General features: G+C 47.1%; 1 protein-coding gene across 10 annotated transcripts in view; it reads left to right on the plus strand.

The window, feature by feature from the left end:
* Positions 1-26,790, plus strand: part of Pfkfb3 (6-phosphofructo-2-kinase/fructose-2,6-biphosphatase 3) — an 84,450-nt gene that overhangs the window by 36,767 nt on the left and 20,893 nt on the right. For 2 of the 10 annotated variants that reach the window (XM_036187071.1, XM_036187075.1), the window contains exon 1: positions 18,275-18,774. The exons of 5 other annotated variants lie outside the window; for them this stretch is intronic. In XM_036187071.1, the coding sequence (XP_036042964.1) occupies positions 18,699-18,774 (76 nt within the window). In that variant the 5' untranslated portion in view covers positions 18,275-18,698. Of the gene's footprint in view, positions 1-18,273; positions 18,775-26,790 lie in introns of those variants that run through there. 3 more of the 10 variants (XM_036187076.1, XM_036187077.1, XM_036187070.1) reach the window with 2 other exon arrangements.

Below are 26,790 nucleotides of genomic sequence, written 5' to 3' on the forward strand. Positions count from 1 at the left end.
TTAATCCCAGCACTTGGGAGGCAGAGGCAGGTGGATCTCTGTGAGTTCGAGGCCAGCCTGGTCTACAAAGCGAGTGCCAGGACAGCCTCCAAAAAAGAGAAACCCTGTCTCAAAAAACCAAAAACCAAGACAAAACAAAAAACAAAAACAAACAAAGACCATAATGACATTTAACATGAATCTTAAAAGGTCTTATTAATAAAAACAAACCTAGAGCCAGGTATTGGGGTGAACGATGAAAGATCAGAGAAACAGAACCAGCCACAGCTAATCTCACCTCACCAATTCCTCAGCTGATCTCGTTTCCTCAAACTGGAAGCCTCCGTGTCCTCATCTGAATGGGTCTCAACTGAACTGCTGCTCAGAAGCCTAAAAGCTTAACAGACTCTAATTCCTGGTCCTCATGCCATCACTTCCTGGGATTAAAGACATGTGTCACCATGCCTGGCTATTTCCAATGTGGCTTTGAACTCACAGCGACCCATATGGATCTCTGCCTTTGGAGTGTTAGGACTAAAGGTGTGTGTGCTACCATTTTCTGGCCTCTATATCTAGTGGCTGTTCTATTCTCTGATCCCAGAAAAGTTTATTAGGGTGCACGATATATTGGGGAACACAGTATCACCACAGACATACACTTGTAATTCATTGTGTGTGTGTGTGTGTGTGTGTGTGTGTGTGTGTGTGTATGTGTGTGTGGAGAGAGAGAGAGAGAGAGAGAGAGAGAGGTAGGTGCATGTGATATAGGTATGTGTGTTGTATGTGCAGGTGCACACCACTGTGCATGCATTTAGGGGCTCGAGCACTCAGACTGGCAGGTGGCAGGTCCTTATTTTGGCCACACCCTGCTTTTTATGTGGATGTGGGATTTGAACTCACATCCTCATGCTCACTCAGCAAGTGCTCTTATCCACTGCACCGTCTCCCTAGTCCCCACATTTATAATTTAAATTGAGAGGTTGAGGCAGAAAGAGCAATAGTTTGTGGCCAGCCTGCAGTTCTGATATGTATCACTATGCATCGGGATATGTAGTGAGCTCCAGACCAGCCAGGGACTACATAGCTAAAACCTGCCTGAAAGCAAATAAACAAATGTCAATTCGATAATAGTCTTTTAAATTTTAAAGTCATTTTACATTTTTAAAGTAAACAACATACAAAAATCCCCCACATGCACTCAAAACAACTCAAAGAACTGGGAAGAATGAAATACAGAAGTAGATACCATCCCAAGGGTGAGGTGGTGGCTATTATGCCTTCCGTGGTCTCCCTATTGTCTGTCTGTTGTTCAGAGCTCAGCTGAAAAACTGCATGGTGATGGGCGGTGGTGGTGCATGCCTTTAGTCCAGCACTCGGGAGGAAGAGGTACGCTGATCTCTAGAGTTCAAGGCTGGCCTGGTCTACAAAGCACAGAGAACCCCTGCCTTGAACAAACGAGAGAGAGAGAGAGAGAGAGAGAGAGAGAGAGAGAGAGAGAGAGAGAGAGAGGGAGAGGGAGAGGGAGAGGAGAGGAGAGGGAGAGGGAGAGGGAGAGGGAGAGGGAGAGGGAGGGAGAGGGAGGGAGGGAGGGAGGGAGGGAGGGAGAAAGAGAAAGAAAGAAAGAAAGAAAAGAAAGAAAGAAAGAAAGAAAAACGACAACAGCAAAACTGAAGCTGCATGGTGTGCATTGGTGGTGACCCATGTTTATTATCTCAGTACTTCAGAGGTGGATGGAAGAGGAGCAGGAGTTCAAGGCCAACCTTGGCTGCATAGTGAGTTTGAGGCCACCGTCTAAAAAAAGAAAAGTAACCCCTAAACCAACAAGGTGGGATGATCTGGTAAAGGCTTTTGCCCTCAAGCCTTACAACCCGAGCTCAGTCCCTGGAATCTATCTGGTGAAAGGACACAATGGTTCTAGAAAGTTTCCCTCTGACCTCTGCAATATGGACTGTGGTGGCCACTCCCCACCCCCACCCCCATCCTTCTCACTTCCTTGTACTACATCAACAGTGCCTTCCTTCTTTTCTCCAATTGTTAATTAATTTATTCATTCTTGAATCTCAACACTAGCTCAGGCTCATTCCAGAATCTAGTATGTAGTCAAGGCTAGCTTCAAGGTCACTATGTAGCTGAGGACGACCTTGAACTTCCTGACTCTGCCTCTCCAGTTCTGGGATGACAGGTGTAAACCATCACACCCAGTTTATGCAGTCCTGGAGAGCAAACTGCAGGCTTCAGACATTCTGGGCAAACATTCTACCAGCTGAGTCACATCCCCAACCCTGTCACCTTTGGTTTTTGTGCTGTTTTAATTTTTGAAAATGGTCTCACTCTGTAGCCCAGGCTGAACTAGAATTCATTATGCAGTCCAAGGTGGCCCTGGACTCTTGGCAATCCTCCTGCCTCAGCCTCCAGAGTGCAGAGATTTCAAGCATACGTCACCTGGTATCTGGCTAAAAGACTTTCTTTTTCTTTTCTTTCTTTCTTTCTTTAAATTTTTTTATTTTTTTAATTTTTTTTTTATTTAACCAGAGCTGAGGACCTAACCCAGGGCCTTATACTTGCTAGGCAAGCGCTCTACCACTGAGCTAAATCCCCAACCCTCTTTTCTTTTTTAAACACACACACACACACACACACACACACACACACACACACACACACACAAAATGAAAATAAAATAACAGATCAGTAAGACAAAATATGCCCAAATGAAGCAAAATGAGACAAAAAGTCTACAAACATACCACTGAGTTCATTTTTTTTTCCCTTAGTTTTTCAAGACAGGGTTTTACTTCGTAGTTCCTGGCTGTCCTGGGACTCTGATCTGTAGACCAGGTTGGCCTCAAACTCAGAAATCCACCTGCTTCTGCCTCCCTAGTGCTGGGATTAAAGACGTGCGCTGCCACCACCACCCAGCATCACTGAGTTCATTTTGTGCTGGCCAACTACTCCTAGGCCTGGGGCCTGTCCTGAAGTATGGCTAATATACCCAGCAAGAGTCCATAGGAAGAAACGGATTTTTCCTTTGCTAGTGGGTATCAATTGCATATAGTTTCTTGGTTAGGGGTGGGGATCCATGTCCACTTCCCCCTTTTAGTGCTGGGACCCCATCTGTCTTGAACCTGTGCAGACCTTGTGAAAGTTGCCAGAGTCTCTGGGAGTTCATATGTGCATCCATCCTGTTGTATCTGGGAGTTACTGCTTCTTTGGAGTGGAGTCATCCGTCACCTCTGGCTCCTACAATCTTTCCACATCCTCTTCTATGTAGATCCATGAGCCCTGAGGGGATGGCTCTGATGAAGACATCCCATTTAGGACTGAGTGTTCCAAAATCTCCCAGTCTCTTCACATTTTCCAGTCACTGGGCTCTGTGTTGGTTCCCATCTACTGCAAGAAGAAGCTTCTCTGGTGAGGGCAGAGTGAGGCAGTGATCTATGGGTATAACCATTTGTCATTAGGAGTCCTTATTGCTGTGTTTCTTTAGCAGAGTAATGGTATTAGGTTTCCCCCCTAAGCCCATGACCTATCTAGTCTTAGGTTCTTGGCCACTTTAGCAGGGTTAGGTGTGGGTTCCATTTCATGGCATGGACCTTTCTTTTGGTGTTTGTTAAACACTTTCTTATAGGAAAATGATACTGAAAGAGACTGCGAGCATTTACTCAGCATCCATTCTCCTCCTTTTCCGTAGTGGAAGAATTCTGGGCATTGGGCCAGCTAGGAGGCAACTTTTGTCCCCTGATTTGCAGCTAGGTGTGGGCTGTGACTCAGTCTGGCCTGGGAATTGAATGTGAAAGTGTTGCATGGATTTGGGGAGAACTGTCTTCAAATGAAGAAGCAAGCACCCCCTTGTCTTTTCCTGCTGCCTCTGACCGCCAGAAGCACTGTTATATGGTGCGGTATAATAGTCAGTGAATGGTGAGATGGGACCATGGTGAGAAGTTCCCTGCCACTGTGGTGGAAGTAGACACCACCGGTTTCACTCACTGAAGGTCTTTTATTTATTGCCGTCAGCAAAAGCCAAGTCCAATGAAATGTATTAATGATTATCTGTCACATTTTGTTTTAGTGTTAAGAATTTAATCCCAGGGTCTTGTACATGCCAACCAGCTGCTCCAACATAAAGCTACAGACTCAGTTGTTTTGATTTTTTTTCCTTTTCTTTTCCCCCGAGACAGGGTTTCTCTGTGTAGCTTTGCGCTTGATTAAAAAACAAAAAACAAAAAACAAAAAACAAAAACAAAAATAAAACAAGGTCTCATGTAGCCCAGATTAGCCTTGACCTCCTGATTCTTAGGCCTCAGCTTCTCAGTGCAGGACTTACAGACATGCACCACTATGCAGTGCTGGAAGTGGAACCCTGGGCCTTTGGGTATGCATTCAAGCACCCTACCAGCTGAAATATATCCCTGGCCTTGTTTGCTTTTGGTTTAGACATGGCTAGCTTGGAATTGACTATTTAGCCCAGGATGAACTTAAACGCACATTTCTATTGTTGCTTATGGTTCCAGGTTACCCTTGATTATTGTGGGGAAGTTAAGGCAAGAATTAAAGCATCATGTCCACAGTCAAGAGCAGAGAGAGGATAAAGGAATAGATCCTTGCTTGCTCTCAGCTGGATTGCTCCTTGTTCTGGACTTTCTGTGTAGGGGATTGGTGCCACCCACAAGGGGCTGCATCTTCCTCTATCACATAACAATCAGACAGTCCCCCCAGTCATACCCATGGGCAAACCTGATCTAGATAATGCCTAAAACTTTCTTCCCAGATGGCTCTAGGTTATGTCAACTTGACAGTTTAAACTAACCAGCACAAACGCACAGTAATCCTCCTGTCCCGGCTGTTAAAAGCTAGGCTCACAACCAAAAATATAAGAATTCTGACCAGATCAAAGTTATCCCAAGTGGAGGAAAAGCCTGGGGTGAAGTGTGCGGAGTTTCTGACATTTTATTCTCCACATGAACTTTAACATTTTCAAGTTTTAACTTTCCATTTTGTAATAACTTCAGATTTACTGAAATGTTGCAAAATAGGACGAAGTATTTCTGACAGCCTTTACCCAGATTCTACAAATATTAGTATGCTACTCTTACTTTTTAATGTTGTTTGTCTTTTTGTCTATCCATCTGTCCACCCACCTACCTATCTCTCTATCCGTAAACACTTAACAGCCTATTTCTTCAGAACAAGGAGAGGGTTGAGCATGGGAGCGCACACCTGAAATCTTGTCACTTTGAAGATGGAGAAAGATTACTGAGGGTTAGATGCCAGCCTGATGTATGTACTGAGTTCCAGGGCAGCCAAGGCTACAAAGTAAGAAATAGTCTCATAAAACCAAAACCAAAACCAAAACCAAAAGTGAGACCAAACAAAAACAAAGCATACAGATAGACACCAGGAAAGGAGTCTGCTCCAGAGCCCTTATCTCACAGGCAGACTTTGCTGAAGTTTCCAGTTTCCCACCATTGTTCTGTATTTACAGAAGGCAAACACATTTCAGATATGGGACTTTTAGCCAGGATCACAGTTTTGGGAACTCATGTCTTTTTGTTGAACTGTCTTTCCTCTCGTGTGGGTCTCATACCCTTCTTAATTAAAAAAGTATTACTAGATGTTTTAAAAAGAAATTTTAAAAGTTCTATGTTGTGGTGAAAACGTGATACAGAATTGTCCCCTTTAACATTTTCAAGTGTTCATGTCAGTGGACTTAAGTATATTTACCTCATTGTGCAACAGAGCTCTAGAATGTTCTCATCTTGCAAAACCGAAACTCTCCCCTTATTTTTCTCTCCTCTCTCAGATCCTGGCATTCACCATTCTGTTCTACCTTTTGCCTTAACAAATCAGACTACTTAAGTATCTCAGATAAGTGGAATCACACACACTTGTGATTAGCTTATTTTGTTTAGCTGAATGTTCTGGAGGCTTATTTAAGCTCTATCCTTTTGTGGGCTGAGTAATGTTCTACAATCTCCATATATCACATCTTATTTGTTTATTCATCTTTCAATGAACACTATGTCTCTGCCTCCTTGTTGTTCATATGTAAGAGCTGTGGAATGGTGCTTTGAATATGAATGTGCAAATAGGAAGTACCTTTCTCCCAGTCTCCCTTCTTCCCTCCTTCCTCCCTCCCCTCCCCCTTCTTGAGATCAAACCAAGGGCTGTGTATGTACTGAGGTAAGTGTTCTCCCACTGAGATACATTGAATCTCCACTTTTTGTTGTTGTTGTTGTGTGTGATTAAAAACTTTGTGATGGTTAGTGTTAGCTGTCAACTGGACAGATACAGAATCACCTGGGAGATGAGGTAGGATAACCTGCCACTGTGGTGGTACCATTCTCTGGATGAGATCTTGGACTGTGTAAGTGGAGAAAAGGAGATGAGCAGAGGTATGAGCTCATTGCTCTTTTCTTCCTGGCTGTGGGCATGTGACCAGTTCCATCAAACCCCTGCTGCCTTGACTTCTCTGCCATGATAGACTGTACCTTTGGATGCTCAGCCAGAATAGAACTTTTCTCCCTTAGGGTGCTTTCGGCAACAGGAAAACAGCTTAGTCAGGGACTGTAATCTCAGCAGTTGGAAGGTAGAGGCAAGATGATCTGGAGTTCAAGGCCAACCTAGACTATATGAGATCTTGTCTCAGAAAACTAAAATAAAATTTAACATTTAGAAATGGAAACTACTATTTCTACTTGGGGTATGAGCTCCATGTCTCTTTCTGTTAATTTCCCTACCTGCAAGGATGGCTTCAGAGTCATTGCTTTTCAAAGGACTTGTCAAAGGAAGGTCTCCCCAGTGACTTCGATACCCTTGACTACTGAGGGAATCAACTGTGTTACTGTTGTGTCTGAATCTACACTTTCCCACTAAGGCTCCCATGTTAAAGGTTTTTACCAGATGATTAGATCTGAGGGCTGTGACACTATCAATGGAATAATCCATTAATAGATTCATAATCCATTAATGGGAAATTAGGGAGTGGAGCCTGGTAGGCGGAAGATCACCAGGGAATGTCCTAGAAGGGTGTATCTCTGATCTCTCTATGTCTCTGTTTGTCTGTCTCGTTGTCTCCTGTCTGTCTGTCCTGCTCCACCATATCCTTTCACTCATGGCACTCTGTCCCATTAGGAATAGTGCTCCCTATTAGGCAATGGATCTAGCCGATCAGAGCCTAAAGCCTCTGGAGCTGGGAGCTGAAATATGCCCCCCCCCTTTTATGTTGTTCATTTGTGTCTGGTGTTCTGTCACGGAGATGCAAAGTGATGGGCACAGTCAGTGCATGCTCGGTCAGCAGCTTTAGACCCAGACTCCCTCTGGATTGCACTCATGGACTCAAAGACTAAAGAATTCTTGAGGGCAGAGATTTTTCTTGTTCAGGTCACAAAGTTGATGAGAGGTTGAGGTGGGGAGGGGCCAGCCAAGAAATCCCAGAGTCTCTTATTTTGCAGGGCTGGTTGGAGACCAGTTGCTTTGACTTCCATCTGCTATATGTGTGATCTGGATGCCACAGGAATGGTGATAGGGTAGCCTGCTGCTGCTCTTCCCCCAAATAAAACTCTCTGTACTTTCTAGCTAGCATTTAATGTCTGGTCATGGTATAGCGCAATGGATACAGCTTTCCTGGGGCTGGTGATATGGGTCAGCAGGGAAAAGCATTTGCTACACCTGTCTGATGGCCCCAGATCAATCTCTAATATCTGTGTTGGAAGGAGAGAGCCCAAATCCTAAACGTTGCTCTCTGATCTCCACATTCGAAAGCATCTTTGTAAGTAGCTGCTTTTTTTTAGCTATAGTCTTATTCTTTTTGGGAAGTGATGTGTTAAGATAGGGTCTCACTCTGTAGCCCAGGCTAACCTGGAACTCACTATGTAGCCCATATGGTTTCCAAACTCATGGAGATCCTTCTAAGTGATAGGATTCCAGGCTTGAGTTACCAAGCTTGCTATGTAGCTAAGGACGACATTGAGCTTCAGTCTCTTGCCTCCACTTTCCCAATGCTAGGAGTACAAGCATGTGTCACCATGGCCAGCATCTACAGTGCTGAGGTAGAGCACCAGGGCTTTGTGCATTCCAGGCAAGCACTCTACCAACTGAGCCACATGTTCTGTATTTTACATCTAGTTTTTATCTGCTCCTCTCAGGGAACAATCTGATAGCTCTACTCTGGAGATGTATTGATTTCTTTATACTCTCTTTACAAGTCACCATGCAGAATCGAACAGGCTCTTATCTCTGGCTATTCCAGACGGTCCCATTCTCTAATGTAAACATTACGCATCTAATACAGCCCAGCTGGAGTAAGTTTTCCAACATCTAGTTAGCATTGCTTTCCAAAACCTACATTTTTTTTTTTTTTCGTGATCCAGCTCTATTTTTAGGCTGTTTTCCACTGGGAGAAGTAAGAATTGTACAAGGGGAAGATTAGGGGAAAGATGCCAGCCCTGTTTGTCAGCTGGGAGTTGCTCCACAGCACGTGTTTGCGCCACAGGCACAGGCAGGCTGGCCTTGCGACACGGTGCCCTCCCTCCCCTACTTTCTCAATGCCAATCCCTCTGAGCAGCGCTGGAACTCACTCTTCCCTACTCAGCAGAAGGTAGGATGTTTTTGCAGTTCATGTTTTCCCCAGGCCTGGGTTGGCAACTTCAGTTGACTTGACTTTGACTTCCCCTGCCCCCCAGTCTGTACTCATGCACCAAGAGAGAGTGAGTGAGTGAGAGGGAGGGAGGGAGGGAGGGAGAGAGGGAGGAGAGAGAGAGAGGGAGGAGAGAGAGAGAGGGAGAGAGAGAGAGAGAGAGAGAGAGAATGCATGGGGGTGGAGGTAGGAGGCAACTTCTGGAGCGGGTTCTCTTCTTCCAGCCACAGATTCAGGACCAGGAGTTTAGAGCCAGTGCTTTTCCCTGCTGCAATGAGACACTCTACCAACTGGGAGTACCAAGCACACCCCCAACCTCGGTTCCCACTTTGTGAGCCATGTTCCACATGCATCTCTTAGAGTCCCCTGCAACTGTCTCTTTTTTGAGCTTGCTCTTAGAGGTGAAGACTATAGAGCCACTGACTGTCTTCAAAGATCTACCTCAAACTTGAGAGATGGACTCAACCATCCTCTCTCTGGCTAACACCCACCATCTGCCCTTTCCTGGTGCTGGGTGACAAAACTTTTCCTGGGGAGATGCAATGCACAAATCTACTTACACTACGTAGGGAACTTCTCCATGACAAACCAAAGGACAGATATCACCAAAGTCCAACTTGGTGAACTAATGAGTTATATTGGGGTTACTTACAGGAGTCTGGGAGGAGGGGTAACTTACACACAGAACCAACTCCCAAGACAGCTGTCTCACCCAGGCCCACCCCAGCTTGGGTGACAGCTCACAAAGCTGGGGACCTGGAGCACACTGCCAGCCTGCAGGCAGCTCAGCAGGTTGGAGAGTGTCCTTTTCAGGTGCCTCAGTTGGTCTAAATCTCCTTCAGGAAGTTTGGTTTCTGCTTCTTCCAGGCAGCTAGTCTGGTTTCCAAGTCTTCTTTGCAGATTTTCTCCTTTCAGAGTCTTTTATTTCTGCAAAGCAGCTTGTCTGTCTGAGTTCTGGCCAGCGGGGCCTACATAGTGAGACCCTGTCAAAAAAAACAAAGCAAAGCCCAGGGGTGGTGGCACATGCCTTTAATCCCAGCACTTGGGAGGCAAAGCCAGGTGGATCTCTGTGAGTTCCAGGCCAGCCTGGTCTACAGAGCGAGATCCAGGACAGGCACCAAAACTACACAGAGAAACCCTATCTTGAAAAACCAAGAAAAAAAAAATCAAAACAACAAACAAAAAACAAAAAACAAAACAAAACAAAACAAAAAACCCAAGGGGACGCACCAAACCTTTCTCTGTTTTGGAATAAGTATAGACTCACAAGAGTTTGCAGATAGTACATAGAGTACCATGACCTTTTAGCTCTGCTTCTTCTGATTGAGACATCTTATGTAGCTCCAGTAAAATATCAAAATGAAGTTGACATTGGTCTAGTACTGCTATTTGAACTATACGACAATGTGTTTTGGAAAAGCATGACTATTCTGAAGGTATAACACCTTTTTTTTTCAGGGAGGAGTGGTCAAGACAGCTCTGTGGAGCCCTGGCAGTCCTGGAACTCGCTCTATAGACCAGGATGGCCTCGAACTCAGAGATCCTCTTGTCTCTGCCTCCTGAGTGCCTAAAGGCATCAAAGGTGGTTGGCCTCCACCTCCCAGCCAACCCTTGTTAACACAAACACTCTGTGTCTTGATGGGGTAAAGAGGTTGACAGAGGGTTTAAAAACCTTCGCAGGGTAGAGTGATGTGTGAAGTAGCACACAAAACACCCACGGAAAGCTTTAGGAGCATGGACCTAAGCAGAGTGTCGTTCAAAAAGACAAAGCCCTACCCAGCATGGTGGTGAATGTCTATAATTACAACAACTCAGGGGCCTGAGGCAGGATCTTGAATTAAAGGCCAGTCTGTGCTGCATTTTATGAGCTAATTTCAAAATGTTAAACAATACCTAGGCTCTGGGGATATAGCTCAGTTGGTAGAGGGTTTGTTCATTGTGCATGAAGTCTTGGTTCCCCAGCACCACATAAACTAGATGTGGAGGCCTGTAAGGCAAAACAGCCATACATATAAAACACACACACACACACACACACACACACACACACACACACACACACAGAGAGAGAGAGAGAGAGAGAGAGAGAGAGAGAGAGAGAGAGAGAGAGAGAGAGAGAGAGGAGAGAGAGGAGAGATTTTTAGTCGGAAGTTTCTTCTGTCCTGCCAGGCCCTTGCAGTGTTCGGTGGCCTGCTTATAAAATAATCACTCAGAAGCTTATATTAATTATAACTGCTTGGCCATTAGTTCTGGCTTATTACTGACTAGCTCTTACACTTAATTTAGCTCAAAATTCTTATCTATGTTTAGCTACGTGGCTCCGTACCTTTTTTCAGTTCTGCCTTGACATCTTGCTTCCTCTGTGTCTGGCTGGTGGCTCCTGACTCAGGCTTTCTCTTCCCAGAATTCTCCTTGTCTGTTTATCCCACCTATACTTCCTGCCTGGCTACTGGCCAATCAGCATTTTATTTATCAACTAATCAGAGCAACACATATTTACAGCATACAGAACAATAAGCAGAGATCGTTCACTGTCATCCTCAGGGTATATAGAGAGTTCAAGGCCAACCTGGTCTAAAGGAGCCTTCTCTAAAAACACCAAATAAGTAAATGAATAACAGTGTAGCACAGTGTCATGAGAAAGGCATAGACCTATAAGCCAGCACTCAGGAAGTCAAGGAAGGAGAACAGAGAGACCCATGCTTTCTTGAGCTACACAGGAGGATATAGTCTCACAAAACCAAAAAATTTAGGCTTGAGAGTTGGCTCAATGATAAGTACACTTGTTATTCTCACAGAGGACATGGGTTCAATTTTCAGAACCCAGAGGGTGGCTCAAAATCATCTATAACTCCAGTCACAGGGGATCCAGAGTCCTCTTCTAACCTTCAAGAGCACCAGGAACACACGTGGTGCATATACATGCATGCATACATACATACATACATACAACAAGGAACTCATATATATAAAATAATAAATAAATCTAAAAACTACTAAAGAATAACAAATAAAACAAATATAAACAACAAATTTATAATTCTATATAATTCTAGCACTTGGGAAGCTGAGGCAGGAAGGTCAGCCTGGCCTCGACTACAGACTAAGAACCTGTCACAAATAACAAGAAAACAAAACACACACACACACACACACACACACACAAACCCCACAACACCCCCAAAAAGCAAACAACCCCCCCAAAACCCACCCACCACCACCACAACCACCCCCCAAAAGAATAGCAATAAAAACAAGGAGACATTGACTGGGCAGAGAAACTTGTTGGAGGGTTTGATGAGCCCCGCTTCCTCCACAGGTGAGGCAAGTGCTCAGCCACTGAGCTACATCCCTAACCCTGGTAGGACTATCCACTACACTTGTGTAAGTTGCACAATCTGAGTTGATTCACCCAGAGCCAGGAAGTGACCACAGTGGACCTTCTTCACTCTGTAATAGTGAGACATTTAACTCAGATGGAAGAAAAAAAGTAATGTCATGCACAAAAATAAGGAATTCCTTTTTAAAAATGCATTTCCCTCTCAGTGCAGTTTCCAGTTCATGGCGAGAAAATAGATTCTCATTGCCCACCCACCTCTATCTATGTCTCTGTCTACATTCCTACGCAGCTGTGGTTGAAATCTTAGTGTGTGCTCCCCCACCATCCCATACACTCTTTGAAACAGGGTCTCACACAGCCCATTCTGGCCCTAGACTTCCATATAGCCTCAGGAGACTTTCATTTTCTTTCCTTCTTTTTCTTGGTTTTTTTGAGACAGGGTTTCTCTGTGTAGCTTTGCACCTTTCCTGGATCTAGCTCCGTAGACCAGGTTGGCCTTGAACTCACAAAGATCCGCCTGTCTCTGCCTCCGGAGTGCTGGGATTAAAGGTGTGCACCACCACCACCTGGCTCATTTTCTTTCTTTTCTTCTTTTTTGAGACAGGATCTCTCTATATAGCCCTGGCTTTCCTGGAACTGGCTACATAGACCAGGCTGGCTTTGAACTCACAAAGATCTGCTTTCCACTTCCTCCCAAGTGCTGGGATTACAGGCATGTGCCACCAAGCCTGTAGGGAAACTTGCTGATCTCCACCACCTTGAGGTCTGGGCTGACAGTAGTGGTCTCTCATGCCTGGCAACTTCCAGGTTTTGAAAATGCATAAACACATAATCTATGAAGTGGATTTGGGAAACCCCTGTGTCCTCTGTGCAGGTAGCCTCCAACCTCTATTTCTATTCATATACAAGTCACAAGTATTTCATTAATAAAAGTCACCTGGTAGGGGGAGCTCTGTAAGTTCGAGGCCAGCCTGGTCTACAACGGGAGTTTAGGACAGCCAGCACTGTTAACATAGGAAAAAAACCAAACAAACCTGTCCCACAAAACAAACAAAAGTCACCCTCACTCATCTTTGGATGATGGGTAGCGACATAAAGGTTTGGTTTTGTTGTTTATTTGGTGTTCTGCTTTACTCTGTCATACGTGGGATCTTTCAAGCAAGCAAACAATGACACTCTGGGTCTAATTAGCACCATGAGATTGCTCACAGCCTGCCAGAGCTTGTTACCTCCATCCCTCTTTCCCTGGGGAGGAGGTGTAGACACCAGTGTGGTTTAAACGTTTAACTCTAGCTGGTGCAAGAGCAAGGAAAGGGAGTTGCTTGTGGCTGTTGTTGATAGCCACATCTTGGCAGCACTGGTAAGGCTTAGGTGACTGTGGCCAGAGACTGGGAACAAAAGTCATGGAGGAAAAGTAATTCCATGTCCTTTTGGCTAAGGCTAGACCCGGCTCACCGACTTCACACATAGAGTACTCCATCCAGCAAGTGTTTGGTGGGTTGTGAGTATGAGGGTATCATTTTAGGTAATCGCCATGCTAATATCTCATGTACATGATGAGGCCTTTCTCTGTTCTTTCCTACCAAATAGCTTAACTGGGCCAGGTGAAAGGATTGAAGAATAACTGTCCAGTCTTCCCTTGCTTAGGGTGGTACTCAGCACCTTGGGTTGGGGTAGGTCTATAATGTGACCAACCACCTGGGAGGGGACAGTTATCTGCTGCTGTGCCAAGTATGTGATCACCCTACTCTCTCTCTCTCTCTCTCTCTCTCTCTCTCTCTCTCTCTCTCTCTCTCTCATGCATGCACACATGCACTCACACAGGGCTGGGGATATAGCTCAGTAGGAGTGCTTGCCTAGTATTCCTGAAACCCTGGGTTCGGTTCTCAGGACCAAATAAAGCAAGCATGATGGCTCATACTTGTAATTTCTTGGCTAAATGTGGAGTTCAAGGCCAGCCCAGGTTACATGAGATTCTGTTTCTAAAACAGAACAAACTGGCCACAAACAAACCATCTTCCTAACTGCTTCTTCCTTGGTCTTTGGCTTAATTCCTTGACCTTTCTAATCTCCAATCTCCCCTTTACTCCTTCCCATAAACAAGGGGTGGGGGCTGTGGAATGTGGACTAGATTGTTCAGTAGTTTCTTTTGGCTTTCATGTAACTCGAGTATAAGGGAGATTGTCAATTAGCCCTACCAATTGGAGTCTCCTGGCTATAAGAAAGCCACCTTAAAGAAAGTTCTAATTCTTGGCAGCCTCTTCTAAAGGGCTGCGTTCATAATATCCACTGTGGAGACCTGGGAGTTAGTGAAGCCCTAGGAGGCCACATCTGAGGTAAAGATAAGGGTGTATTAGCTGAACGGAAGGAAGCAGTCAGGAGGATGGTAAACAACAAACCTAAGGAGACAACTTTTGGATGTCGTTGCAGCCAGGTTGTTCCTATGGAGTATCATATTGAAGCAATTTTACCTTCCATGAGCATGCTCATTTACCTAGGGTTGCAAGCTGACCACTTCAAAAGACCCAATAAACAAGTGTGAGTTCAGCTGTGTCCTTCACATCCCATCTAGATCTAGATATCTGGAACCCTATGGGGGTTAAGTCAACTTCCTCTTGCCTATCTGGGAGCAGAGGTGATTGGAGAACAGTCTTTGTTCTGGACACCCACTATCTTGTTGGCACCTGGGCAGGGAAAGTGCCCCAATTGAGAATGCTTGCCTACCTCCTGCCTCGAGGGCTGACCTTAAATGAAGAGATTTGAATGTCCCCTCAGTCACCAATTCCATCTGAGGGGATGGCCAGTTCAGGCTACGTTCACTGCTGCCAAGAGTCTTAGCTCGGGCCATCCTTACAGACACATGGAAGTTTCCCTTCCATCAGGCTTCGACCTGACTCCACAAAGCCCCCCTTTCCAGTCATCTCTCTCAGCACTGTCCCCCTCTGCCCACTTCCCAACCGATCCCGCAAGTTCCCATTCCCCCTGGCTCCCAGTCCAACCTGGAGATCTCTATTTCCTCTTCCCAGGGAAATCTGAGTGTTGGGCCCTCCTTGTTACCTAGCCTCTCTGGGTCTGTGGGTTGTAGCATGGTTATCCTTTACTTTACAGTTACTATCCACTTATAAGTGAGACATACCTACCGTACTTGCCTTTCTGGGGTCTGGGTTACCTCACTCAGGATGATATTTTCTGGTCCTCTCCATTTGCCAGCAAATTTCATGATGTCATTGTTTTAAACAACTGAGTAGTACTCCATTGCATAAATGTACTATTGGTTGAGGGGCATCTAGGTTGTTCCCAGGTTCTGGCTATTAAGAATAAAGCTGCTATGAACATAGTTGAGCAAGTGTCCTTGTGGTATGATTGAGCATCCTTTGGGTATATGCCCAAGAGTATCACTGGGTCTTGAGGTAGATTGATTCCAAATTTTCTTTTTATCTTAGCCATTCTGGCAGGTATAAGATGGAATCTCAGTCGTTTTGATTTGCATTTTCCTGATGGTTAAAGAATGATGAACATTCTTTAAGTGTTTCTCTGCCATTTGAGATTCTTCTGTTGAGAATTCTCTGTTTAGGTCAGTGCCCTCATTTTTTAGTTGGATTAGTTGCTTTTTTGATGTCTAGTTTCTTGAATTCTTTATATATTTTAGAGACCAGCGTTCTGTTTTGGATGTGGTGTTGGTGAAGAGTTCGGTTGTCATTGGAGATCCTTCATCCAGTGACTGATGGAGGTAGATTCAGAGACCCATGGCCAAACTTTGGGCTGTGCTCAGGGAGTCCTGTTGAGGAGACAGGGAAGGGATTGTAGGAAACAGTGGGGTCAGGAACATCTCAGGAAGACCTACAGAAACCAATAGCCTGGCTCATGGGAACTCATAGAGTCTGAACAATCAGGGAGCCTGCATGGGACTGACTTAGGCCCTCTGTGCATACACACACCACACACACACACACACACACACATACGTATATATACATATATAGATGTATGTATATATATGACAGTTGTGTAGCTTGGTCTATATGTGGGACCTCCAGCAATGGGAGCAGGGCTGTCCCAGGTGCATTGACTGGCTCTTGGGAACTTATTCCTCATGCTGGATTGCCTTGCCCAGCCTGAATACAGGGGGTGGTGTCTGGTCTTATAGCAGCTTGCTAAGCTGTGCTTTGTTAAAGCACATGGGAGGCCTGCTCCTTTTTGAGTGATTATGGAGGAGGGGTGAATGGAGGGGGTGAAGGGGAGGAGGAGGAGAGGGAAGAGAGGAGGGAGGGGAGGCTTCGGTTGGGATATAAAATTAATTAATTAATTAATAAAAATAATGAAAAGCAGATTTAAACATATGCTGCAAGCTTATAAATATAAGATATATTATATTATAATATAAATATAAATATAATATATATATAAATATAAATAAAACTTTGAGGTGAAGGGATGCGGCCCTGGCCACTGGATAGGCTTGTAGGTGTCTGCAAAATCTCAAGTGGGCAGCCAAGGGCATAGCACAGGTCTGTAATACCAGGCTGAGAAGGAGCAAGCTCTCGGCCCGTCTGGACTACACAGGAAAACTCCCTCAAACAAAGAAAACAAACAAAACCAGTGGAAACTTTACCATGTGTCCAGGTGCACTATGGGTGCTGGAGAGCAGGAAAGGGGGGTGTCTCCTGGCAGGGATGTACCTTCATCCCCGCCCCCAGTTTCCTGTTCTGCACCCTGCAAACCCAGTCAGGGGGACCCTTCCTGGAGACACGTACACCTGATATTTTCCTTGTCGAGTCGGTCTACTCTTATTTCAGGAGTGGAGACTCTCCCTTGGGCATTCTAGGGTGTCACCTCTGGCATTTGCTCTCACTGCAGAAAAACAAGTTCAAATGCAATGCACCGGGTTTCTGAACAGCTGCCTGAGCACAGATACCAGACGGTCAGCAAAGCTGGCTTGGGAGTGGGGGCAGGCTCTGAGGAGGGTGGCGGGGGAGAGTGCGGTGCGGGAATGGGGGTCAGAGTCCGGAGGTCCGCAGGGTCTACTAGCCAGGTGGGCGACTCTCTGCGCTCCAGGTCTCCTGGGCGCTCCAGGCTGCTGGAGAAGGCGGAGGTCCCGGGCGGGGCAGGCTGGGTTGGGAGCAGAGCAGCTGCGCCCGCCGCCTGGGAGCCGGCGCCCTCCCAGCAAAGCATGCAGGACGTGCGCGACGTGTGGCAGCCTCTGCGCAGACTTTTCCACTGCAGTGTGGGGTTCCGCGAGCGCCTCCAATCACAGCCTAGCTTCATCGCGACGTGTGCAGCTCGCCGCTAGGCAGGGCAGGGCAAAGCTTCTGTGCAGAGGCTTCACTCGCTAAAGGCACATTTAAAGTGTCGTGCTTCCTCGCCAAAAGATCCCCACATTGTCGCCGAATGAATGGCGTCTGGCAGTTCACTGCATGCCTGTCATGTACCGCCAGCCTATGCAAAGTGCGAATATCGGAAAAGGAAGCGAGGGCATGTTTACATCAAACTAAAAAGTGGCAGGGTGTGCGGGAGGAAGTGACATGAATTCAGGATCTGGCTACCCCTCGACTATAAGGCTTATGGTCCAGTAACGAAGATGGGAACGGAATCTACTTTTTATTCACTACTCACGGAGAGAAAGGTCTATGGAATACGGCCCACCCACGTTGAAAGGGAAAATAAAGATACCAACTCCTCCCCTCTACCCCAAAGTTTATTTTCTTTACTTTTTCGTCCCCTCCAAGCGCCTAGCAACGGGGGATTGGATGAGGGGTGGCAACACTACCTAAGCATAGGTTTCTAAGGGACAAATATTTCAGGGAAAAAAATACGTGCCCGTGCCCGGAGGTGGCAGTGACAGCAGCGGCAGGGGACATGGTGGCTGAAGACACACAGGTGTTAACAGGAGGCAGTTCTGACCTGGGTCTTCTCTTGGACTGCGCCGGCCCCTAAAGCTTGTAACTGTGATGTTCGGTGTTGGGGCCCCACTGCTCGAAAGGCCGAATTGGGAAGATACTGTTTTAAACATAGCGTCTGGAGATGCTTTTACCTCGCACTGGCTGTGTGTGTGAGGGGGTGGGGCTGTCGACGGACTACATCAGACATTACTAGGTCCCCGGTCCCTTCTAAACACAGCTTAAGAAAGTGGCTCAAATTAATTGGGCACTCCGTGCCTGGTGCCCTTAGGGACTATATCGGCTTGGGAAAGCTAAAGAGGACGAAAGAGTCAGAGGGTTGCAGGAGCAGAGCGTGCTGCCCTCGCCCGCCCGCAGGGGGCGGCAGCAGGCCGTTTCTTGGCCTTGCCCACCCTCCTCTCCACGTGAAAGGGGGCTGGGACGCAAAGAATGCGGCCCGCCCCGAGGCTGACGTGCCGCGCTACCGGTCAGATCTTAAAAGGCCGGGCAGTGCGTGTGGCATCCCGATAGAGCAGGAGAGGAGCAAGTGGCAGTGCTGGGTGGCGGGAGCGTGGCTGTCACCGCGCTGGAGCATCCCTGAGCTTCTGAGCAGAGCCGATCAGCCAGCCAGCCAGCAGTGCGCGCAGCCGCAAGCCCGCGCGGATCTCCTCACCCGTCTCGTGTCTCCGCTCAGGCGATCCTCCGAGACTTCGCACAAAGCACGTTTCCAAAGCCGCGCAAGGGAGCGCCCAGCCGCGTGCAGGCGGACGCACCCTTCCTGTCCTTTGTTCCGGGGGGAATCTGCAACTGCTCTTCTCCCCAAGTCGGAGCCTCCTGGGGTGGCGGGTCGCCGAGTGCAGCTACGAAAATGCCTTTGGAACTGACCCAGAGCCGGGTGCAGAAGATCTGGGTGCCTGTCGATCATCGACCCTCGTTGCCCAGAAGTGAGTGCAGCTGCGCGGGGGGCTAGGCTGCAGACTGCGCCGCGTGTAGAGCCCGGCCATTGTGTGTGCAGCGGCTTTGTGCCGGTTCCCCTCTGCGGGAAGCGCACTCGTGCCGGCCGGCGGGGCGAGGCGGGGGTGGCGGCGGGCTGCGTCTCTGGGACTGGGCTGCAGGGGCGCTGTGGCTCCGGAAACCTCCTGTGTGCCCGGCCTGGCCCGAGATCTCCGAGCCAGCGCCTCCCAGAGGCTGAAGAGACCCGGAGACCGACTGCAACTGGGGCGCGGCCGCCGTCGCCACCGCTCGCCCCTTTTCTTTGGGTCTCCTCAGGTTCACTCTCTCCCTCTCCTTCGTATCTCTCTGCACCTCTGTCTCTTTCCACGTTCACCCTCGCTCCCGCGATTGCAGGCTCTTGGTTTTAGGGAGGGTCTTTGGGTTTGGTGACTGCACACTGGTGGGTGGTGGTTCACGGGCGCACTCACTTACCCTGAGCACGGAATTTGCTGGCAGTTTGCCTTCGTGCCCCACCTGTTGCGATCGGTAAACGATTTGGGAAGGTTTCGTTCAGTTCCATCCCTCGCTGGGGAAAGGTGCATCTAGAAAGGGCGGATGGGATTGCTCTAAGGCGATGTCTCCCTTCTAGGCAGCGTGCCCAGGAGCGCATGGGGGGGTGGGTAGACAGAAGTGAGCTGCCTAGTGGGCGTGTTGCTCAGGCCACGTTTGTAGCTTAAGATGTAACCATGGAATCTACTGGCAAAGCCGGGAGGTGTTTTCCTGTCACCTTGGGGACACTTGAGCACCAGGCTGCAGGGTGGGTTTCTCCACTGCCAGGTTTCACAGGATGGCCATCACAGGACATGACAGCTCTTTTGTGTGCCCGAGTCACTGGCTTCCCTGCTGACCTGACTCCAGCTTCCCTGTGGTGCAGTATAAGTAAGACTCCTCCAGTAGGTCCTCTCTGCTGGACCTGTTGGTGGGACCGGTCCCCAAGACACTGTCTCCTTTTCTTTTTTGGACAAGGAAGTCAGGGACAAGGACTTGGCAGGTCTTCTTTCCCCAAGCCTGTCAGACACCTTTATACACACACACACACACACACACACACACACACACACACTATAAGTATTCTGGGACTGTCTTTATAAAAATGCTCCAACGGGGAGCCAAACCTGATGCCTCACCTATAATCTCATTGTGCTGTAACCAGGTAACTGAGAAGACCTGAGGTTAAGGGAATCTGGACTACAGAATGAGACTTCCACCCAACAAATAAATAATAACAACCAAAACAGGGAAAGTTGGTCAAGACCAGATTTAGACACCACCACCCCCCCCCCCCCACCCCCGTCCCTTCCGCACCTTAAAAATATAGCATATTTTTCAGACTGAAATTGGCTACACAAAATAAGGGCTGGTTTTATATGTACGTGTAAAGCCGGGTGGTTTCATGTATATGATCTTGTTTGGGTCTTCAGGAACCATGGCAACTTTTGCAAGGACCCTAAGTTCAGTGGGGCTGGCTCAGCAGTAATATTGAGGGACACCGTGGTGCATCTGAGTGTCCCCCCTCCAGACTCCAGAACCTGATCATTAGCCTCCATGAGCTAGCTAGCACGTCCATCACAGAGCTGAGAGATTTGCAAAGAACTGCTGTCAGAACTATTCAGAGCTTGAGGTGTGTATCTAAAGCTGACGGATTAAGGTGACCAGCTCACCCGCTTCTGGAATTCTTGTGTGTGATACTGGGGTGTAGCCTTCACATACAAATATCTACAGCCAGGGCATTTAGTGCATATCCATATTTTAAGTGCTATTTTTCCTATACTCAATTGACTGCAATAGAGAAATTATTTCTTTTGTGCTGACATTGGGAATCTTGTGGATTTTCACTCATCTAACCTTTTTTTGGGGGGGGGGGATAGGATTTCTTTGTTAGCTTTGCGCCTTTCCTGGAACTCACTCTGAAGACCAGGCTGGCCTTAAAATCACAGAGATCTGCCTGCCTCTGCCTCCCGAGTGCTGGGATCAAAGGCTTGCGCCACCACCGCCCGGCTCCCTAAACCTTTTCTTATTTTTCAGACATGATCTAACTGAACTCACTATGGTGTGGAGATGACCTGGAGCCTCTGATCCTCCTGCCTTCTCTTCCCACATGCTGGGTTTATAAATGTGCACCACCATGCCTGGGTTCCTTGGTGCTAGGGATTGAACCCAGGGCTTTGTGAATGTCGGGCAAGAACCCTTCTAACAGCTCCAGCCCTGTTACCATCTTTCCATTCAGTCTCCATCCATGTCAGAGGTTGGCGGCCAACTCCTGAGGCTTACTGCTGGAGGGCATGAAGAAAATTAATTGTCCAGATAAAACTAAAAGAATACTCATAAAGAGCAGACAAATCCCAGAGGCCTGGCACAGTGGTGCATACTTTTAAACCTAGCAGTCAAGAGGGAGGGGCAGGCAAATAGACCTCTGAGTTCAAGGTTAGCCTGGTCTTGAAATTAAAGAAAAAAAGGACTGGATGCTATGTTTGCCTGTGAGGCACAGTAGTTCAGTGCCAAGTTATTTACCAACATTGTGGTAAAGGCTTCTTGCAAAACTGGAAGCTTCTGTCAGTTTAAGCCACAATCCAGGGAGACTTTGCTGCATTTTGCAAATTAGCTTCAGTTTTCCACTAACTAGAGTTGCACTGGTTGTGGTGGCGCACACCTTTAATTCCAGCACTTGGGAGGCAACAAACAGAGTTGCCTTTTCTATTTCCTGCACTGAAAATTTACAGCCTGCTACATACATAGTTGGGTGCCGTTACCTGCTTGGAACTCCAGTTTCCTCATTTTCAAAAAGATTATGTTTTTATATATTCAATGTATCTGGGCTGTGAGCTATCCCAGCCTCAGGAAGTATGATGGGTGGTTTGGGATACAGTAGATGTAGGTAAACAGCAGCTACAAAAAGGTCTTCTTTAAAAGTGTTTGTTTACTCCGGGCGGTGGTGGCGCATGCCTGTAATCCCAGCACACGGGAGGCAGAGGCAGGTGGATCTCTGTGAGTTAGAGGCCAGCCTGGGCTATAGCGCTAGTCCAGGACAGGCTCCAAAGCTACAGAGAAACCCTGTCTCAGAAAAAAAAAAAAAGTGTTTATTTACTTACTATGAGGAAGAGGGTGACTGACGCATGCCATGGAGAGAATGGAGGTCAGAGGATAGCTCTGTAGAGTTGGTTCTTTTATCCTAAGTGGGTTCTAGAGATTGAATTTAAGTCCTCAGGCCTGAGAGGCAAGCACTTCTACCCACAAAGCCATCTTGCCCATCCTCAATGTTTTATTTTTCCTAAATACATGGGAGTAAGGTACCGATTTACCTTTGATTAAGATTTGACTACATGTGAAGGAAGGTGGGTATGATACTCAAAATTTTATGGAATTCTATCTTGTTGGTGCACAGCCAGGCATATTTATAGCGGTCATTTCAGGCGAGTTATGTGGCAGCTCATTGTCACAATCAATTTCTGAAGCATCGCACTATTGTACAGAAAAGGAAAGGAAGACACCAAGAGATCAACGTGTCTAAGATCCAAGGTGGTGATGAGGCTTGGCTTTTAACTCAGTTGACTGGACTTTTGGTGCTGCATACTTATTAGCACTGCTATTTTATATTGTATTACCTCCCAAAGTTATCACTGTGGTACCCCATTGCAGTGTGTGGCAGAGATATAGGGTTGTGAATTCAAGGCCATTCGTTGGTCATCAGATTATTTAGTTATTAGGAGACAAGGGGTCCATGGTAAGCATGTACACTATAACCATGAAGGAGAGCTTTTTGTGTGTTTCTTTTGTTTTTTTGAGGCCGGGTTTCTCTGTGTAGTTTTGGTGCCTGTCCTGGATCTCACTCTGTAGACCAGGCTAGCCTCGAACTCACAGAGATCCCCCTGCCTCTGCCTCCCAAGTGCTGGGATTAAAGATGTGTGCCACCACTGCCCAGCGAAGGAGAGTTTTTAAAAGAGATATCTATTCCAGCTCGTCCCTTGTGGGTGGGAGAGCAAGGAAGGAGATACCATGATAAATGAAGATGTCATGGGAATAGGGAGAAGCAGAGTGTTAGGGAGGTTCTCAGGAATCCACAAGGATGAATCCACCATAGATTATTATTGGCAATAGTTGAGAGGGTGCCTGAGCTGGCTTACTCTGGTGACCCGAATAGCTGAATGCCCTAACTGTCATCATAGAACCCTCATCCAGTGACTGAAAGAAGCAGATGCAGAGATCCACGGGCGGGTCCCAGGCAGAGCTCCAGGAGTCCAATCAATGAGAGAGAGGAGGGGTTCTATGAGCAAGAGATATCGAGACTATGATTGGAAAAAGTACAGAGACAACTAGCCAAACTAGTGGAAACACATGAACTGTGGACCAATAGCTGAGGAGCCCCCATGGTACTGGACTAGACCCTCTGGATAAGTGAGGCAGTTGTTTAGCTTGAACTGTTTAGGGGCCCGCAGGCAGTGGGATCGGGACCTGTCCCTCGCTTGTGAGCTGGCTTTTTGGAACCTAGTGCCTATAGTGAGACACTGCGCAGCTTTGGTGCAGGGAGGAAGGGCTTGGACCTGCCTCAACTGAATGTACCAGGCTCTGCTGACTTCCCATGGAGACTTTGCCTTGGAGGAAGTGGGAATGGGCAGTGGGTTGGCGGGGGGGAGGGGGGCTGGGAGGCAGAAGGAGGGAGGACAGGGGAATAAGAGACATCTATTAACTGTATTTTCCTTGCTCCCCATTGCCAAGTATGCTCTGCTAAGGCACGCTCTCTTCATATTATCCCATCAGACTTGGAGGGTGCTACAGGCCGATCTGATGATGCCAGGAGAGATGCTTTCATCTAGTGAACAACCATGTGGCGTGCCTTGCCTTCTGTTGCTGGTATTTATTATGTTCCGAGGGCCAGGCAAGTTGAGCCCATTTTCAGAGAGATCTTAGTGTGGTAGTGTACCTATACAATCTAAGTCTTTTTCCCTTTTTTCCCTCACTTGATGGAAGTAGACTAAGGTGGTTCCTGAGGTAAGGCCTCAGTTCTCTTAGGCAGCTGGGGAGATGGTCCCTTCGGGGTTCACAGTTGTCTGTCTGTCCTAAACAGATCCTTTTGTGTTTTTCCCCTGAGCTTGTAGTTGAAGCATAATGCACATGCTTACACAAAAGGATAGAGAGGATGTATCATCCTTTTCTAATGACAACATTTTGCAAATTGTCTGGGTAGAACCAAGCATGGATGAGGTATGGGGGCCACAGCTAAGGATCTTCCCAAGTATATTTTTGGAAAATAAGTTGTGGGCATCAGATGGTGGGATGGTTGAAGTCGGCTGTCTCAATGCCTCCCCTTGGTCACATGTTATCGAAGATATTAATCACTTAGGAAGAAGTGTTGAGGTTAGGACTTGGGTGTGCCTCTCAGTTGAGCTAGAGAAGCACTGTTCAAGTTGGGGGTTTAACTACCTGTCAGGTTTTTTCTTCCCACAATTTATCCCTCAGCCACCCTATCCTGTAGCTCCCCAGCTGGTCTGGTTTTCCTTTAGGTGCATTTGCCTGCAGGAAGCTGGCATAAGTTGCAAGGCTGTGTTAGGAACTAACAATGGTGGACCTAGTCTGTGGGTAGGCAGGTCTGAGCTCAAAGGGACTCCTCAGGACTGCCTGCCTCAGTTTGTCCACATGTCATCCCCCCCCCCCCCCAATCCCCCAGGCATCCAGATCACTGGTCTCATGAGTATGTAAGCACATAAGCCTAATGACATTGTAGAGTGCTGGCTCAGCTCTTGGGACGTGGTGGCTTTCTGTGAATCTTACTTAAGGAACCATGGCCTTAACTATGGGCAATACTTTTAGAATGAATCTTCCCAAACTGCCACCAGGGCCTGACTCTCTTTAGACAATGGCTTTTCTCCCCACATATTGGTTATTTTCCTAATTGCTGTGACAAAAGCAACTTCTAGAAGGAAGTGTTTATTTTGACTAGTTTGAGGGTCTAGTCCAGTGTGGCTGGAAAGTAGTGGTAATAGGGCCGTGAGGCAGTCAAGTCTCTGCAGCTCTGCCCAGAAGCAGAGGGATTTGAATGTTGGTGTTCAGCTCGCTTCCTCTTTCTTCAGGCCTACCCACACTCATGGAATGGTGCCACCCACAGTTAGAGTGGTTCTTCCCACCTCAGGTAACCCAGTGGGAGAAATTCTCATAGATAGCCCAGGGGGGTGTTTCCATGGTGATTCTAAATCTAGTCAAGTTGACAAATGGAGATCAGCCATCACACTTTAATGGAACATCTGTGTATTCTTCATCCTTATTTAAGTTAATACCTAGATTTATTGCTAAAAACCCTGGTTGAAAAAAAAAAAAAACATTGAACATTTCTATAAGAGGAAAGGAGGCATTATGTTTGTCTTAGGAAATCCTATGTTGAAGTCAATATATTGAGTTGATTGGGGGAAGAAATATCCAAGTTAAGGATTGGATCCAGGGGATGTTGTGAGATGGAGGGTGAGGGGTCATGGTTGGTGTCTCTTCTCCGGTGGTAAAAATGTCTACGAAGGAAAGAACCTGGGGCCAGGGGCAGAACATTATTTGTTCAGTGAGACCCTTGAACTAGGTTATGAGCTAAAAAGAAGCTAGATTCTAGAATCTAGGGGGACACTAGATTCATCTGAAAGGATTTGGACATCTTCCCATGCTCGGATGTCTGGGTGATGAAGCTAGAGTGGCTTTGGCGGTTCTTTAAGCTCCTCAGCTTTGAGCAGGTGGAAAGAGTGGCTTCTGCCTTGTCAAGCTAAGAGAGTGGTCTAGGTTTATTTGCCCTTGAAATCCAGCAGCACTCTCCTGAGTCTATGGTATGTTTTTTCCCCCTCCAAAGTGTCTACTGCCAGAGGAGATTTGTTCCTGTGATTAGTAGATAGACTTAATCCCTGATCTGATAACTCAGCCGGCTTCTGCCTCGGCATCCTTGACACAGTTCCAACAGACACTGCCCGTGGACACATGCACGTATGGGTGCCTGTCTCCAGGCATCTCTGGATGCTTTCAGTAGCAATGGCTCAGTGGGGTCATAAGGGCAGGAGAAGCCACCATTAGCTGGAGGGAAAGCACTTCTTCTGTCTTCTAGGTGTTTGTTCTTTCCAGGGCCTCTGGAATGCATTCCTGGGGAATGTTCCGAAGGGCTGTCTTTGGCTTCTGAATTCTCTTGTCTAGATAGCCTCACCCCCCTCACCCAGGCCCTCGTTATCAAGGAGATCATTCACCCCTTGCCATGCTTTCTTCTAATCAGACCTTAGTCTGCAGCAAAAGATCCACACTGGTGTCCCACTTAATGCTTAGACTTCCCATGAGCCTCTATCTAAATCTGACATCTGTCTAGGGTGGTGGCATGACTCTCATCTATTTGCCTGCCGGCTGTGCAGCCTGTGTCTGGGATGGGAGAAGGCCAGCTGGCCTAGAGTTGGCAGGCAGCCTCTTTGGCTTGTAAGCTCGCTTGTCGCCAGGATGCAGGAGTCGCCCAAGAGACTAAGGAGCGAAGAGACAGCCAAGGAAATACTGGAACTTCAGTTTCTCTAGCAGGATTCTTTTGGCTCCTTTCTGGAAACTCTGTCCCTGGTGTCCTGTCTTATTGAGAGTCTAAAGACATACGGGGCACTCATTTATCACAAGCAAGAGTGTCTCTGGGGAGCCTGCCCAGGACTTAGTGATTAGCTTACTTAGGACCCTCTGCCTGGCTCTTACCTTGGCAGATTCAGGCATTCCTCTGAACCTGGCATCCATCAGATCCTGGCAGCGGAATGGAGGCATGGAGGAGGGTGGTCAGGGAGGATGTGAGGTGCACAGGCATGGTGCCCAGCCAGGGGGCCCGGCATTCTGGGTCCCTGACCTACTTTTACTTGATAAACTCTTACTGTTTAATTTTAAGCCTTTGGAGTTTAGCAAATGGGTTGTATTCTCTCTCGGTTTCTGGGGCTCACTTCTGTCTACTTCCCACCTGTTTGCTCAGTTTACATATTGAATTAGGA

Source organism: Onychomys torridus, chromosome 5 (assembly GCF_903995425.1).
Source record: "Onychomys torridus chromosome 5, mOncTor1.1, whole genome shotgun sequence".
NCBI classification, from domain to species: domain Eukaryota; kingdom Metazoa; phylum Chordata; class Mammalia; order Rodentia; family Cricetidae; genus Onychomys; species Onychomys torridus.